At 39.6% G+C, this 15842-nt stretch overlaps 2 protein-coding genes across 6 annotated transcripts in view; both read right to left on the bottom strand.

Moving 5' to 3' along the window:
* eml5 (EMAP like 5) overlaps window positions 1–2902 on the bottom strand; it is a 71079-nt gene extending 68177 nt beyond the window's left edge. For 2 of the 5 annotated variants that reach the window (XR_005130823.1, XM_037542031.1), the window contains exon 1: window positions 2396–2902. Coding sequence is in view for 3 of the 5 variants with exons in the window: in XM_037542031.1 (XP_037397928.1) it covers window positions 2396–2592 (197 nt within the window). In the remaining 2 variants the exon portion in view is untranslated. The remainder of the gene's footprint in view (window positions 1–2395) is intronic. The other 3 variants (XM_017711797.2, XM_017711798.2, XM_037542032.1) reach the window with 2 other exon arrangements.
* A 975-nt stretch (window positions 2903–3877) lies between these two features.
* Window positions 3878–15842, bottom strand: part of itpk1b (inositol-tetrakisphosphate 1-kinase b) — a 47604-nt gene continuing 35639 nt past the window's right edge. The window contains exons 6-11 of the mRNA XM_017711793.2: window positions 13887–13985; window positions 13599–13639; window positions 12963–13128; window positions 8335–8402; window positions 7966–8128; window positions 3878–7125 (exon numbers count right to left, since the gene is read on the bottom strand). Of these exons, the coding sequence (XP_017567282.1) occupies window positions 6791–7125; window positions 7966–8128; window positions 8335–8402; window positions 12963–13128; window positions 13599–13639; window positions 13887–13985 (872 nt within the window). The 3' untranslated portion in view covers window positions 3878–6790. The remainder of the gene's footprint in view (window positions 7126–7965; window positions 8129–8334; window positions 8403–12962; window positions 13129–13598; window positions 13640–13886; window positions 13986–15842) is intronic.

The following is a 15842-nucleotide window of genomic DNA, read 5'->3' as shown; positions in this document are numbered from 1 at the left end:
AACAAATAAATAAAAGCCAAAATACTTTAAATAATAAAATGACACTGGCGCCATATGGAGGCATTTGCTATGCATGAACAGTGAATGACAGTCATCTCAGGGGGTCAAGCACAGGGTTACATTCTGCTACTGAAGTAACCAGAGAAGCAAGGGTCCCAATGGGATATCTGAAATGACTCACACAACCACAAACTTCTTGGCAAATTGGTTTTCAATGACAGGTCTTCAAAGTGAAGTCACTGAGTATTATGTGGCTGTGTCTCACTTATGATCAAAGTAGCACAACACAATTTTATTTGCTACATACTGTGACTACGATATCCCTTTGATATATTAAAAATACGCTGGTGAGCACTTAATGTACTTAAAGACTGACCTGTATTATTTTAACCAAAAGTAAAAAAAAAAAACACTTTTTAGGTCAAGTGGATGCCTTCATTCACCAAAGAACATACATCAGAAATGTCTGTGATTGGTCCAAATGCTTACAGCACAAAATAAACAATATTGTGATTAGTTACAGGGCTAATCTGCATATTACAACCCTCTAGAATGGCCAGTATTACAATAACAATTAACAAATGATATCTTCGTATTAGCTTATTGACTGTGTTCACCTCTGCAGCCTGGGATCTTTTTGGAGCTGTCCAATTCAGCACTAGATCTCCAGGATCCTAATACCCAGCGACTCTATTAAACCATTGTCCTGTTTGCTGTTTCACTCCATTCCTTTATCTAACCTGCACACTGGTATTTCACCCAGGCCATTTAAATAGACTCACAGATATTATCTCTGCTAACATATAGGTACACAAGCACTGATCGGTGCATTCACAAAGGTGTGTCACTTTTGAAAGGCAATGCAAGGTCAGTTTCTTTCTAACCTAATTAATAATGGAGAGTTGAGCCAGCTGAGTAGCGGCATAGCATACTGGAAGCTCTGCTACAATCACTAGGACAGCACATGCACAATTTTATATGGCTCTGTTGAAGTGAGAGCAGAAGTGACACTAATATCTTGGAGAGTACACAGACCTTAAGAGCACTAGCACGATCCACTGTCCAACTGCAAAAGGCTGTTTTTAGTATATAAATATCAGGCACATTGTCAAAACACACCAAACTTAAGGAAAAGAAGAAGAAAAAAAAAGGTTTTCAGTAGTGGTTCATTAAACAGGTCTGCAGGCTGTTTTAATAGCACCATCATCCAATTAACAAACTGAATCCAAGTCATTCTGTCAGAAGGCACCACGCGATCTAAGTAGTAGTGGAACTGTAAAAAATCAAAGGGGGTGGTGGGTTTAACCTCTTAAAATCCCAGGCTTATTATTCAGTAACTACAAGGACTTCAATGCAAACTGGCTGAGATATTCTTAGGCTACAGAAGTGTGAAATAAAACTTTAGGCCATTTAGGAGGTTAAACAAAAACTTGGTCTAAGGCAAGCAAATGCAATTTGGTGTGTAAATTTCTAATACAGATTAATATAACATATCTATAACAGACATCCTAAGTGATATTACTCCAATCTAGATGGGAAAGGTGAATGACAGGTGAAAATTGGAATGTGTGATGAATGCTGTATCACTGTAATTATTATTTTGACTGGTGTATGGCATCCTTTTGTATCTCCCCTAAAACCAAGCCCTGAGTCTAAGCCATCAGGCTACAGTAAATTGCTATGTCTATATAAAATTTCCAGGTAGCCAGTGCAAGAAACCACTGACATTTCTGAGAGAGAGAGAGAGAGAGAGAGAGAGAGAGAGAGAGAGAGAGAGAGATCTTCTAAGTTACAGACTATATTTTTTAACATTAGGCAGGGGTGGTGCTCATGATACATGACTGACACAGATAACCGTTTCTATGGCTTTTACAGGCTCCTGTCATCATGTCCTTGAACAGCCAGTTAACATGAACGCTAAACCTGACCGTAGCATAGTGCAGCTGTGAGTAACTTAGCTGCAGTTTGAACGTGGTCAAAAAAATACCGCCTAAAAACGCCTTGTTGAGCCGCAGGACCATGTAGGACACCTCCAGCTCCACAAAACTCGCTCCAGTTCGGCGCGCTCACTGTCCAGCACGGTGAACTCGTGAAGGTTAGCGAAGCTACCGTGTACCAGCAGCGCTAACACACACATACACATACACGTTACCGTCGCTACACTTAACGTTTGGAGCTCAAGTTGTACCGCAAGGCTGTTATATAAGTAGGGTGGTTGTTTTTTGAGTAGCTTCACGCAACGCGAAGCTCACCTACCACCAAATAAGCGACCGTTAAAACCGTTCTGTAAGGGACCGTGCTCCAGGCGGACCGACCCGATCCGCTGTCTCCAGCAGGGCTGGTTAGTTTACACCGAAACCTCGTTCAGTTTTTCACCAGTCGGATTAAACCTTACCTGATTATGTCATCGTTATGGCCCAGGTAGAATTTTTGCTTGTGTTCCCGTGTGTTGTACACAACTCCCACACCGGCCACAAAGTACACTATTTCCTTGGCCGCCGTGTAGTACAGGTTGTTGCGGCACTGGTGTCCCCGGTAGCCGTAAACCCACTCGAGTCGCAGATGACAGTTCGGTGCTGTTCTGTCAGCCATGTTCGTACTTATTTCTCTCCGAGGCGAAGAGCTGGTGTTCTTTCATTCACGACGGCGAGCCCTCATGCAGCCTCTTATCCGCGCGGTCCGCTGTCAGAGCAGCTCGTCCGGCTACACACAAGTCTGTCCTGACGACATTTTTTACACGAAGTCCTCTCCTCAACTTTAGTCTGTCAGCATCCTGGTTACGGCCATATGGTCCTTTTTTGAAGTGGGGTAAATGTGTTTTTAAAAGCCTACCTCGCACTCCTTTCACAGGTGTGAAGGAGCTACCTTCTTTCTGCTGCTGACCGGACGGGTGGCTTTGCACTTGTGCCTTCTCAAATCCCGAAAATACGATTTTTTACAGTGGCGTTTGTGCGGTGCCGCCCAATCGCGAGCTGCAGCGTTAGATGACGTTCAGTCTGGCCAATCAGGTTGCAGAAAACGGACAGCGCAGCCTTGAGTGAAAAAAGATACACCAATAGCGATCGAAGGAGAGGCGCAGTCATATGTTAGACCCGGGTTTGTTCACAAGCATAATTCATCCTGCAGTTACACTCTTAAAATGTTAATTTTATACACACACACACACACACAATTTGGCGAGTTTGTGTTTTATAACATTATGTAACATAAGAGTAATTACAGCCAGGCTGCTATAAAAAAGGCATCTAAAGATGTGATCTAAAACAAGAGCTGGACTGGTAAGATAGAGTAAACATGCAAACAATTTCAATGGCTTTATAAAATTTCTGAATGTGCACTTAAAAGGAGAATTCCACTGATTTTTCAAAATAATCACATAATTACATCTTGCTAGTGTAAACAATGTGATGCAGAGTGGTTTCACTGTATAGAAACATCCCCACTCAGATTTTTATGTTTTCACTGTGGTGGTGTTGGGAACCAGAGTTTGCGATGTCTACGACTCAAACGTGGCATGCAAATGTAATTTACTCTCCAAAACCTCCATGTTTCGCCATGTGGGTTTTTAAATGGGATGAGGTAGCTTTCAGAGGCATTATACTCTTCCAACTTCTGGTTACTATCACCACCTCTGCAAACAACTCTGACTTTCTGTACAACACAGCATTTCCTATCAAACCACTGACTTTTTTAGATTTGATTTTTTTAGACTGAATCATGCAGAAATCCCAATCAAATGAGTTTCCTCTGTAAGTATAGCTGATAAACTCCGTTCACTTCTCCCTCTCACTCACACTCACCCACACATACACACACAAGTGCAAACCTCCAAAATGCTGAGCAGCAAGAATCCACAAATTCATACAAAGTACTTAAATTAATTTTTAAAATGTTTTATCTGGAAGAAATCACAAAGTGTAGATTGATCTGTAACTTACAAAACGCAATATGCTGTACGTCATGTTCTGAATGTATGTATGCAGATATAGTAGGGTTGTGCACTGTATACATACATTGTCTATTTCATATCTAAGTAAACATTCAAGTGGATGTCAAGAACAATGACAAGTTGGAGTACTAAGTAGGGTGGGTCTTTTTCCATTTCAAAGCACAATAAAGGCAAGAGCACAATAAAGAGACACAAAGTAGAGCAGTGTACAAAGCTGTCATACTCTCTCCACCTCACAAGGCTAAGAATCAGGCCTATATTAGGTCATGCAGCAAACTGTAACCTTACATTTTAAAGGTTTTGATTCCTACCTGTCAGATAAATACTCTTCCAATCATTCTATGACCAAGTCTATGATTGGCAAAAGAACTTTAGTGGAGAGAACTGCACTCATTTCATGTCTATACATGTTTGAATATGTTAAGTTCATAATGTCCATTAGATAGGCAGACACAAATTGGTAAAAGTGTCATATTCCACCAAAGCAGAAAGGAAAAAAAAGAAACAATCCAGTAAATGAATGATGGAGGCTGATCACTGAAATCACTTTTGTGCTAAGGTGCTTTTACATTTTGGTATATACACACTGAACGGAAAAGGTTTAGGGTTCCACTCTTAAAAGTGGACTCCTACAGGTCAAGGAAAGCACTACACAGGAAGTCACCTTAAGCTCCTCTCAGTCGAAGTACCAGAGTTCTTCGCTACAAATCAAAGACTCAGAAGCTTCAGTGTTATTTTTACATCCCAATGAGCCAAAGCAGTTCCTAAAGTATGAAAAGGGAATTGACTGAACACAGCAGAGCATTAACATCATAAGTTAGTTTTTCAGACTGCATCTGCAAAGTCCTCTGTAACGGTTTTCAACGTTTTCAATGAAAAAACAAACAAACAAACAAAAGAGCTTCTTGTGTATGTGATCGACCACATGAATAACCTGGTTTGGTCAAAAAAAAAAAAAAAAAAAAAGAATAAAAAAAATATAATACTAATCAAAGGTAAACCACTAAATATCCATATGCAGATTACAGGCTAAACTGTTACTTGCCTTTTAAAAGTAACATTGAATCAGTCAAAATCAATTAACTTTCACACCATTTTGTTCTAGTTTGATCCATATCATGGAGAACTGAAACTGGTTTTAGTGATTTTCCATCTTGGTTAAAAAGCACCGATATTGCAACATGTACTAACACATTAACTAAAAAAAAGCATGACTAGCAAGTAAACAAAAATTAGTACATTAATTTAAATCAAGTGACTGTAGAATCATCCACAACAAAGATACATCAGCCAGAGATGGCACATTTTGCATGACCAACAGATTTTAAAACCTGTAATGCCTGTAAAAGAAATGCCCTTCATTCAGGTAAACCAGGAGGGGAAAAAAAAACAGGATTTGACATTTTCCGAAAGAGAACCCGACCAGTCTTTAACACATGGCCTCCTCATTACAGTTCTCAACACAAGCTAAATGAGTCACTCTTTGGAATGCAACTCCTCGCAGACATTTCCCTTCTATCAATTTAATCAGCAACTGAAGCCTTTTACCAATTAGATAAGTCATTGGGACTTCTATAATATACTCTAATATTATAATTATAGTGATAATTCACTACTTTCTCATGTGTTTGAGATATAGGAATACAACTGAAAATTACTTTGACTCAGGAATAAAAACAGGAATGCTTATGTTACAGGCATTAACGTTTGCCCTGGAGTTAAATTTCTCTTTCTGTGCAACTTCAAAATATCAAATTGACTCCATATACACAGTTACCATATAACAATTCTTTGTTCTCAACTAAGGGTGTGATTTAAATTAAGAGGATGCTGTTTTGTAGAAATGTACTGTTCAAAAACAATTTCAATTTCACCAGACTACACCCAAAATACTGGAATTTCAGGAATGCAACAGTTTCTGTTAAAAACACAGACACACATATGCACAGACACACAACCATACACTCTAAATGTTGCATTTTATGTATTAAATTTGTCTACTTTCATAACTCTTTCAAACACATTCATGACACTTGACTTTGCAGTTCGCCCACAGTTTATCATTTTACACAAAATAAAGAAATTCATACAGAAAAAGTCAAGTGTCATAATATTTTACTAAAGCTTTATGAAAGTTTTATGAATTTCACAGGATCAGCTGCTTTGAGCTGAAGAGCCATGGTTTCGAGTTGCATTCCATGGTCACTAAAGGAAAACATAAGGTGGTCTTCTTTTCCTTATAAGTAGCTATATTCCATCGGTTTTGCTCTCAGTTTGAAGCTGACTGGGAGATTTGCACTTACACAATGACATATTAACGCAGGACTGATAGTTAACAAGGAGCACAAAGGCATTACAACTTGGCAATCTTCTAGGGCTGATTTATAGGTGGTTATGTGTCCACTGACAAATGAATGCAACATTAAGTCCCTCCTCCTGCCATAAGCAATGCCAGACCTCTCGCTACGAATGCCTAGTGTGTTAACTCCATTTTCCACTCATTCTCCACATGATCCAAAAATAAAACAAACAAAACAGACAAACGTATATATATATATTAGAAGAAACCAGCTGACCAATGCTGAATTCGCAAAAGTTCACATTACAGTACTGCGAGTTATTAGACTGAAAAGAAAAAAAAAATACAGAAAGGCAAAAGGAATCCATCACCCCATTATCAACACCATCATAAACAATATAGTAAAAGGTTTATTTCTGATTACAGATATATTATTAATATCAGTAATTATTGTTATTTATTATTATTCACTTTCTTTTTCTCTATTTGTTCAGAGGAAAAGGGTGGGGGGTGTGTGAGGGGTGGGGGGGTGGGAGGGGCTGTCACTGTGAGGAGGCCTTGGTGGCTATCGTGGACACGCAGTGCTGCTGGAAGTTGGGGGACATGGCTGGGGTGCAGCCCAGTCTCTGGCACGAACCCTTCAGGCCTCCCTCACCCTCCACAATCCATGGGCTGCTGCTGTCTGATTCCTTGCCAAGCAGGCTGCAGCATTCTTGCGAAGGGGCGCAGCTCCGCTCTCCTGAGGCCGGGGCTGTTAGCTGTCCAGAGGGGGGCTGAGCAGAGGGCGGAGTGGGACAGTCGTTGGAGGACTGGCCTTGGAGGACACTGGTAATGTGGTTAAGGAGATCGTTGAAGAACTCTGGAACGCCCTCATATCCTGGGAAGGAGAAGAGCAGTAATGTATAAACAGTTTGAGAGCATGGAGAATAACAATGGTAATTGATTCTGGTCCTGGAGGGCCAGGGTCCAGCACAATGTGGTGCTTTCCCTTTTCATCTGGCAATTACCAGATGAACTGAGCCAGGTATTTTTGAGCAGGGAACAGCAAAACGTGCTGGACACCAGCTCTCCACAACTGGAACTGAAGAACAGAAAGAAAGATGAAAGATATGGAGGATTGTTGGAGGAAGTAAATGTTTTGAGTAGATGGCCATCAAAATGTGAATCTTAAGGAGAACTGGAGAAAGCTAAAAGTGCTTATTTGTGTGAGGATAGAATAGTTCCTTCTTGCAAATGCTCAACTTGACTTTGTGTCTTGTGCAGCTGTTTTGTGCACTTTTTTAGTTTTGCTTGTTTTGACTAGTTTTCTATTTAACTGATCTCATGTTAATTAATAGATCACTTTCTAAAAGGACAGGTGACTTTAGTCTGCCGATAAGGTAAGTCAATTCAGAAACTGCTTTGCCCAACTGAAATATGTAAACAGGCAGTCTTGCCTATGTCATTTAGATTCAGTACTATATCACCACAGAACTAAGGAAAGCCAGTTTGATCAGAAGCATATACTATCAACAAATTAAAAAACAATTCCTGCCATGACCGGCTTGTATTTGAAACATGTACTGCCATGGCTCTTGAGCAGGAGACTGTGAGCGGGGGAAAACCCCTCTTCATGACCATTGGTGGTGAAAAAGGCAAAAGGATGTGGCAACATTTAAAATAAATAAAAAAAAAAAAAACACACAAATTTTGCACTTAGGTTTTTGATGGCACACACCAGGGAATGCATTAATATCGATGACCGCATGTTGGCCTGTCTGGTTGTTAATGATGACGTCGATGCCAAAGAGTGACACTCCCAAAGCCTGTCTCAGAGATCTAGATAGCTCCCTGATGACATCATCACTGGGCGGTTGGGAAACACCTTCTACATTATCTCTCTACAAAAAAAAGGAAACAGGAACAGGCATCCTTTATAGATCACTCCATGCAAATCTTACACTTAAAAGTGTGCTTCTATTTTTGTGCTTCTTTTTTTTTTCTTTCTCAAACTACTAATTTTTAAAAATATTTATTGACTCTACAAGTGAAACAAAGAGCAAATTTTATTTAACAAAAAAAAAAAAAAAGTTTTCGGGGGACTTACAGAGGTAAGGTCTGAGGACGACTCTGGTTTGGACACATTATGGCTGTTGAAGAAAATAGCTTTTCTGTCTGCGGAAATAAGAGACACAATTTTTTTTTAATAGCATCTTTCCTTGTATGTGTGCTGGATGTGAGCGTAAGTGTGTGGAGTGGCCACTAGGTTGCAGTAGAGGCCAGCAGCTGAGTACACAGTGCTATGGAAATGCCTGACTGAAAGGCACAGGCAGGAGGAGACGGAGCAAAGCAGGTTTGCTAAGAGGATGCTGACATATACAACCATATAGACATTATCATGACAGGAGGCCAAATATCCAGATCATATGGTACATTTAGATTTCATTAAAGCAATTTTAGACAAGGCTGTAGTGATTTAGGCACTTTGATAAGTGTTAATGGCAGGTATAAGCTTTCATTATTTGTCAGCTGTATTAGCCTCGTAGGTCCAGTGCAAAACTAAAGTAGACTTTGGACACCAAGTGTCTTCACTGATAAATTGACCTCTGAAGTTGGGCATCATACTGTAGTTAGCAATGTGCCCAAATAAACTTAAATAAATAATACTTAAATAAATGCTGCTTTCAGAATCGTTTCTGCTGCATCCTATAGTAAACAAAATTGTTCCAAATCTCATTCATTTGGTCCTACATACCACAGCATACTAAATGTCACTCTGAGTTGTGAGGCTGTTTAGCAGTTGAAACATGGACATTGCTACATTCATGCGACAGGCAAACTAACACTCCTGTGCACTGAAACGATAACATACGAAAGTTCACTAATAAACTACTATAAACTAAGCTTATTATATACTCAAGCGGTAGGCTAATACTGCCAAAGCAACATGATCACCACATATGTACCAGCTTGCTGATTTGTGAGGGGTATTTTGGTAAGGTTGCCAGTCTTATAATGTCACTTCAGTGCACAACAGTATTAGTAACTTTTATTTAACCAGAATAGTCAAACTATTTGCAATAGTCACACTTTTGCAAGTGAGTCCCTGGCCAAGAGGATGGCACACAACAACCAAGTGGACAATCAACAAAGAAACAAAATCTAATCAAAATCAAAAACAAGCAAAAAAAAAGGTGATGGAATTCTTTATCTTATTTTGTTAGTTATCTTAAAATCAGCACTGTAACTAAAACCTGCCTTGCCATATGCTGTATTCAGGCCATACCATCACACTTTCCACTGAATGTGGAGGCCAGTCAGTCATTTCACAGAGTTTACAGTGATGATTTGAATAGCCACGTTATAAATCTTAATACTCAATGATAAACAGAGTCCAGTAAGCTCAACGCTGTCTTTGAAGTATGCCTATATGTGATGGTTTAGATAGCTTAGACCCAGGCACCAACTGTAGAAATCATGAAATAATGTAGGTCTTTTACACTTGGGGTAAGAGGAGAATGGTGTACATTCAATTTTTAGCTGAACTATTGCTTTAAGAATATTATCACAGTAGGCAGGTGGACGGGGGAACATCCTTGCTATTTTCTTAACTATCTTATTCTGTTAGTCATCAGGATTTTCCCCAATATATAGCACCAGATACTTAAAATGGCAGGTAACTTTGGACTATCTATATTGGTCTATTTATCATTAAACATTCAGACAATGCAAAGGCAGTTTGCATAACAGTGTTTTAAAAAAGGGAAAAAAGAATTGTTGAGTTCTATGGTAAGCTTTGGAGCACTGGTACTTCTAAACTGAAATAAACAGGAGTGGTGAAGAGGGACATTGAACCGTATGCTTGCACTGGGTAGGTATATACAACAGGTCAAAACTAACTCAAAACAAAGTGTGCACTGTTCCCTGATTGGTGTTCTTGCTTTGCGCTTCTTTCATTTTGAAAGGTTTCATTTTTATGCACACGTAAGCCAAAAGGAAAGACCAATTTGTCATTCCACAATGTAGTGGAGTAAAAAGTAAAATATTTGGCTTTGAAATGTAGTGAAATAAAAATCAAAAATAAAAACTAACCGAAAATGGAAATAATCCAGTAAATATAACTTAAGTATAGTAAGTAATTACATTTACTTTGTTAGTATCCAACACTATGACATTTACATTCACTGTCTTGAAACCACAGGAAAGGTAAAAGATATGAATCCTGTAGTGCTTATCTACATTATGAGACTTGACAGCTATGCAACTTAGTTATTTAAGAGGTTAGCTAGGCTTCTTGTGACATGCATAATGAGCCAATAGAACTGTTACATCATGCCCTGTAAATACACACTGTGCGCACAATTATTAGGCAAGTCTTATTTTTGAGGATTATTTTTAATAATGACCAACTACAGTGCTCTTGGTTAATCCAAAATGTTAATAAACCTCAAACATGAATGTTTAAGAAAAATAAAGTGAAGTTTTGGCTTTCTTAGGAGAATATCTATATGTGCACATTTATTGGGCAACTATAACGGTGCAGAATTATTACGCAGCTAAATGAAAAACACACATTATCCCATCTCACTTTTTTATTTTCATCTGTTCAAGTGAGAATTATAAACAAACAACTCAAAGCTTTCCAATGAACATTTCTGAGAAATAAAAAAAAAAAAATTAGTGACCAATATAGCCACCCTTCTTTTCAGTAACAGTGATTAGCCTTCCATTCATGGAGTCTGTCAGTTTCTTGATCTGTTGACAATCAACTTTTTGTGCAGCAGCAACCACAGCCTCCCAGACACTGTTCAGAGAGGTGTACTGTTTTCCTTCACTGTAAATCTCCCGTTTAAGAATTGCCCACAAGTTCTCAGTTGGGTTCAGGTCAGGTGTGGAAGGGGGCCATGTCATAAGTTTTTCACCTTTAATGCCTTTACTGGCAAGCCATGCAGAGGAGTACTTGGATGCATGTGATGGAGCATTGTCCTGCATAAAAATCATTGTCTTTTTGAAAGATGCAGATTCTTCCTGTACCACTGCTTAAAAAAAGTGTCTTCTAAAAACTGGCAGTAGGCTTGGGAGTTGATTTTGAGCCCATCTTCAACCAGCTCATCTTTAATAATAACAGCCCATACCAGTACCCCACCTCCACCTTGCTGGCATCTGATTCGAAGTGGAGCTCTGTCCCGTTACTGATCCAGCCACGGGCCCATCCATGTGGTCCGTCAAGAGTCACTCTCATTTGATCAGTCCATAAAACCTTTGAAAAATCTGTCTTCAGATTCTTCTTGGACCAGTCTAGACACGTCTTGTTCAGTGGTGGTCGGGTTTCAGCCTTCCTTACCTTGGCCATGTCTCTGAGTGCTGAACATCTTGTACTTCTTGATACTCCAGCTAGGCTGCACTTCTGGAATATGACAGAACTGGAAGATAATGGGTTCCTGGTAGCTTCAGGCTTGATTCTTCTCAAATCCTTGGCAGTTATTTTGCGTCTTTTTTTCTCAGCACGTTTCTTGCGACCCTGTTGACTATTTGCAACAAAACGTTTGATGGTTCTGTGATCACGCCCCAATATCTCAGCAATTTCAAGAGTTCTGCATCCCTCTGAGAGACTTTTGGTAATTTTTAACTTTTCAGAGTCAGTTCAATCTCATTTTTGGCCCATTTTGCCTAAAGAAAAAAGCTGCCTAATATTTATGCACACCTTGATATAGGCTGTTGACCTCCTTAGGCCACACCCGCCCTCATTACACAGATACACATCACCTGCTATGCTTAAATCCATTAAGCATTCAAGTTTATCCAGCTTGGAGTTAGAAAATATGCCTAAAAATGATAATATGTTCAAAATACTCAATTGTGCACACAGTGTAGTAGCATCTGAGGTCAGTGGCACACAGCACTGGAAAAAAGCTGCACATTTCTATTCATGCATAATGAATATGCATAATGAGGTCCCAACAATGTTACAAATGAATTGACCACAACCACTCTTGACACCTTTTTAGCTCCCAGGAACAGGAATGCAGTACTAAACTGAATCATAAAACAGCAAGTCTTTAGAAACTTTGATGGTACTTTCTTCCTTCACATTAGTCATTTTTCCAGCCTCCCCCATCACAAGTTATAGCATGATCAGCGCAGTTAGCACCATGATGACCTCTAGAAGTTTGCATACAACTAGCAGTCTTCTCTAACAGCTGCCACAGCATCTTTGCATACTAGCTTGCACAGTAGTGTATGCAAAACGCTTGTCCACCGGAAAGGTATGGCACTGAAAGCTTGACTAAGGTAGAGGTCATGCTGACTGAGTAAAAACAAAAGCACCATGACCATCACACTTTCTCTCACGCCTAAACCACCCAAACCATTGAACGTTTGTCAAATACAGCATGTCCACTTGCCATATAATCTTGTTATGTTTGAAATGTAGGGAGATGGTCAGAACTAAAAAAAAAAAAAAAAAAAGAAGCCCAAATTGGATTCAAAATGCACAACTGCACACTTGTGGAGAGTTAAATGTCCAGACTGTAGAGAATGTAACTTTTTTCTTTTTTGAGTGTGGCAGGGCTGCATGCCAGTATCACCTAACAAGTGATATGCCTCACTTTCAGTTTGGTACTTTTAAACATTCACAAACGATAGTTATAAATTGCAAAGCACTACTAGAATGAAACATCACACATTACAAAGAAAGAACACTACTATCATAATGGAACAATGTTGAAGGCTCACCAGCTGGGCCAGAGGGAAAGTTCTTGAGGGAGGGTCTCTCAACCACAGTGTACGAGTCGCCCACTACAAACACCTTATACAGCACTGCATTGTGGTTGATGAAGCTCTGGATCACACACGGGGGCTTAATGTCCTTCAGGTCCTCAGCACTAAAAATGATTGCCATCTGCAGAGACAGAGAGAAAAATTACCAATAATATGAAGCATCTCAGCTGTACAAGAACTCCTTAAGGCAAACATTTGTGCTGCAAGAAATGAACCAAATATCAAATCCAAAAAATTTGCTGTATTTCTGCAATAAAACGTAGCAAATACACAAACAGAGAATCAGTACTCAAATACCTGCACTTTGATCAGTTATGTGAGTACTTGAGTACCCATGTACATCCCTGTTATACACATGTCCGATTAAATTTATTAAAGTTTGAATTTGTCTCATGGAAAAATGGTGTGTCTAATGCCTTTAAAATTAAGCTAATAGTAATTGGCAATCTAGTCAGGTAGAAACAGCAAATAACACAGCTAAGAGCTGTGCAGGCATTTGGGTATGAGTATACATGTAAGTGTTAATATTTGATAATATGTGGTTAGCTACCATAGATTAAAAAGATAGAGTGAAACATGGTGGAGTCCTACCTCATGGGAGTTGGTTCCGTGTGCAACCCGTGTTTTGCAAACTGAGAAATGATAAAAGAAAGAATTAATAACAAAAAGAATAATGGAGGATAATATACATGCAGTATCAATGTGATTGGATATAATGAATGCTGAATTCACTGGCTTTAGGGAGGTTTACAGCGTGTAACAGATGTCTTGTGATTCTGCGTTAACGAAACCTGATGACTAACCCCTGCACCAAGATATAAAGATAAACAAGCTGCCACTTCCTTTGACTTTTCCCAGACAGGAAAAGGAGGGACTTACTGAAGGGGAATGTAAGACCATGTTGCTTGATCTGCTCCAATGTGTCTGGCCCACACTCACTGTTCAGCACCATGAATGGAGGAGAGCAGATCCGCTCATCTACAGCCGGAGAGAGCAGGCAAGAGTAAATGTATGTGAGGGAGATCAAGAGTGAGAGAAAAAGAAGGAGAGAGAGAGAAAGAGAAAGCGAGAAAGAGAACATGAAGTTCAGAAGAAACTTGAGTATTCCCCTTTGTAATATAAGGAGACCAGCTGAAAAAAAATTTGTGACATGAGAAACAGGTAATACTATAGCAAAGCTCCGCCTTCAAAGGGAAAGCGTATTTGGCAAGAGCGGATGTTACCCTGAGTAACCCCCATAAAACAACCGCACAGTGCCAATTCTGAAAGCTACTCACTCATCGGTTCCCGCTCTTCCCTATTTACACTGGTGGTAGAGAAACAATGGCCAGATAGCACTCGGCCCTGTCGCCCCCTGCATTATGGAGCAGCCAGTCAACAGGGCTGGCGCAATCTGACCTCAGTGTTGTTGGCTTTGTTTGAAAATACTGTACTCTCACTATACTGGATCTCACTCTGATGAGCAAACAATGTGGTTGAAATGAAAGAAAAGGATCGATATCTGTGAATGAGTAGCAGCACATTCAACACAGCAGCTGTAGTGGAAAAATTACGTGCTTGTCCAGTGATGCTGTATGTGGTTACTGAGTTCTCAGTCTTGACTTCAACCGTTCTAGCTCCTATGGACTTTCAAACGGTCTGTATGAAATGATACAACTAAAATAATCTCAACACTTCTGTGCACTGGTTATCAGTGCAATCAGCACCAAACTTTTGCTCATCCCAGCATCCTTACAAGTTATACAAGTGAGTCTGTTATACAAGTCAGTCTATGAGTCTGTGGTGGCGAGTGCTATCCTCTATGCTGTTGCATGCTGGGGCATCCTTGATCTGCAAGGCCGGCGATGTTGTGGGTGTGGAGCTGGACTCGCTGAAGGCCGTGTCGGAGAGGAGGACGCTGTCTAAACTGCGGGCCATTATGAACAATGGCTCCCACCCACTCTACGACACGGTGATGAGACACAAGAGCTCATTCAGCTCAAGACTCACTCTACCGAAATGCACCACAGAGCACCACAGGAGGTCATTCTTACCTGTGGCCATCAAACTCTATAATTCCTCCCTCAGTGTGTGATTCACAAACTCAATACGAAACTGTTCATATGTGCAATAATAACAATTGTGTGTGCAATAACTCAGAGGGACACTAATTAATTTAAATAATTGTAATTGTAATTGCTTTATACCTGATGTTTCACATTACTATCACAATCACCGCCACCTTACTATAATCTTAAGTACTTAAATCTGGTGTACATACTGTAAATTCTCTATATTGTCTTAAATTATTAGTAAAGTGTTTATTTTTACATAAATGGCTGCAACTGTAACAACTGCAATGGGTTGAATGTAATGGTAAGAAGTAAACTTGGCCTGGGAGATAGAGCAATGTAATCAGATTCCACTGATGATTGACAAGTAACCAGATGGTGAGGTGTAAAATGGTGATAATCACAATTTTGGGCAAAAAACTGAGCTAGAACTCTAGAGGATCAATTTACTATCAAATTTCATAAAAATATGTTGTGAAATTGCCGTTTGTGTTTTAGATGTATATGTGTGCACTCCCCAATAGTCAAACTTTTTTTTTCTGTTTGTGTGAGAGAGAGAGAGAGAGAGAGAGAGAGAGAGAGAGAGAGAGATTGTTAGGTATGTTAAAAAGCTGCCTGTTAGTTCCCTCTGCTACACACTGCAACGTTAGCTTTACTTGCCTCATGGCTCTTCACTTCCTACTTATAGTACTTTAAGTTTAGCTTGAGCATATTGGAACTGAAAATAAAGGCTGACATGCCTTAGAAGTTCAAATTCAATCCTGTGTGATTTGCAGCAGTGAAA

This window comes from Pygocentrus nattereri, chromosome 10, assembly GCF_015220715.1.
Source record: "Pygocentrus nattereri isolate fPygNat1 chromosome 10, fPygNat1.pri, whole genome shotgun sequence".
In the NCBI taxonomy this organism is placed as follows: Eukaryota; Metazoa; Chordata; class Actinopteri; order Characiformes; family Serrasalmidae; genus Pygocentrus; species Pygocentrus nattereri.
This window is presented reverse-complemented; position numbering and strand designations above follow the sequence as displayed.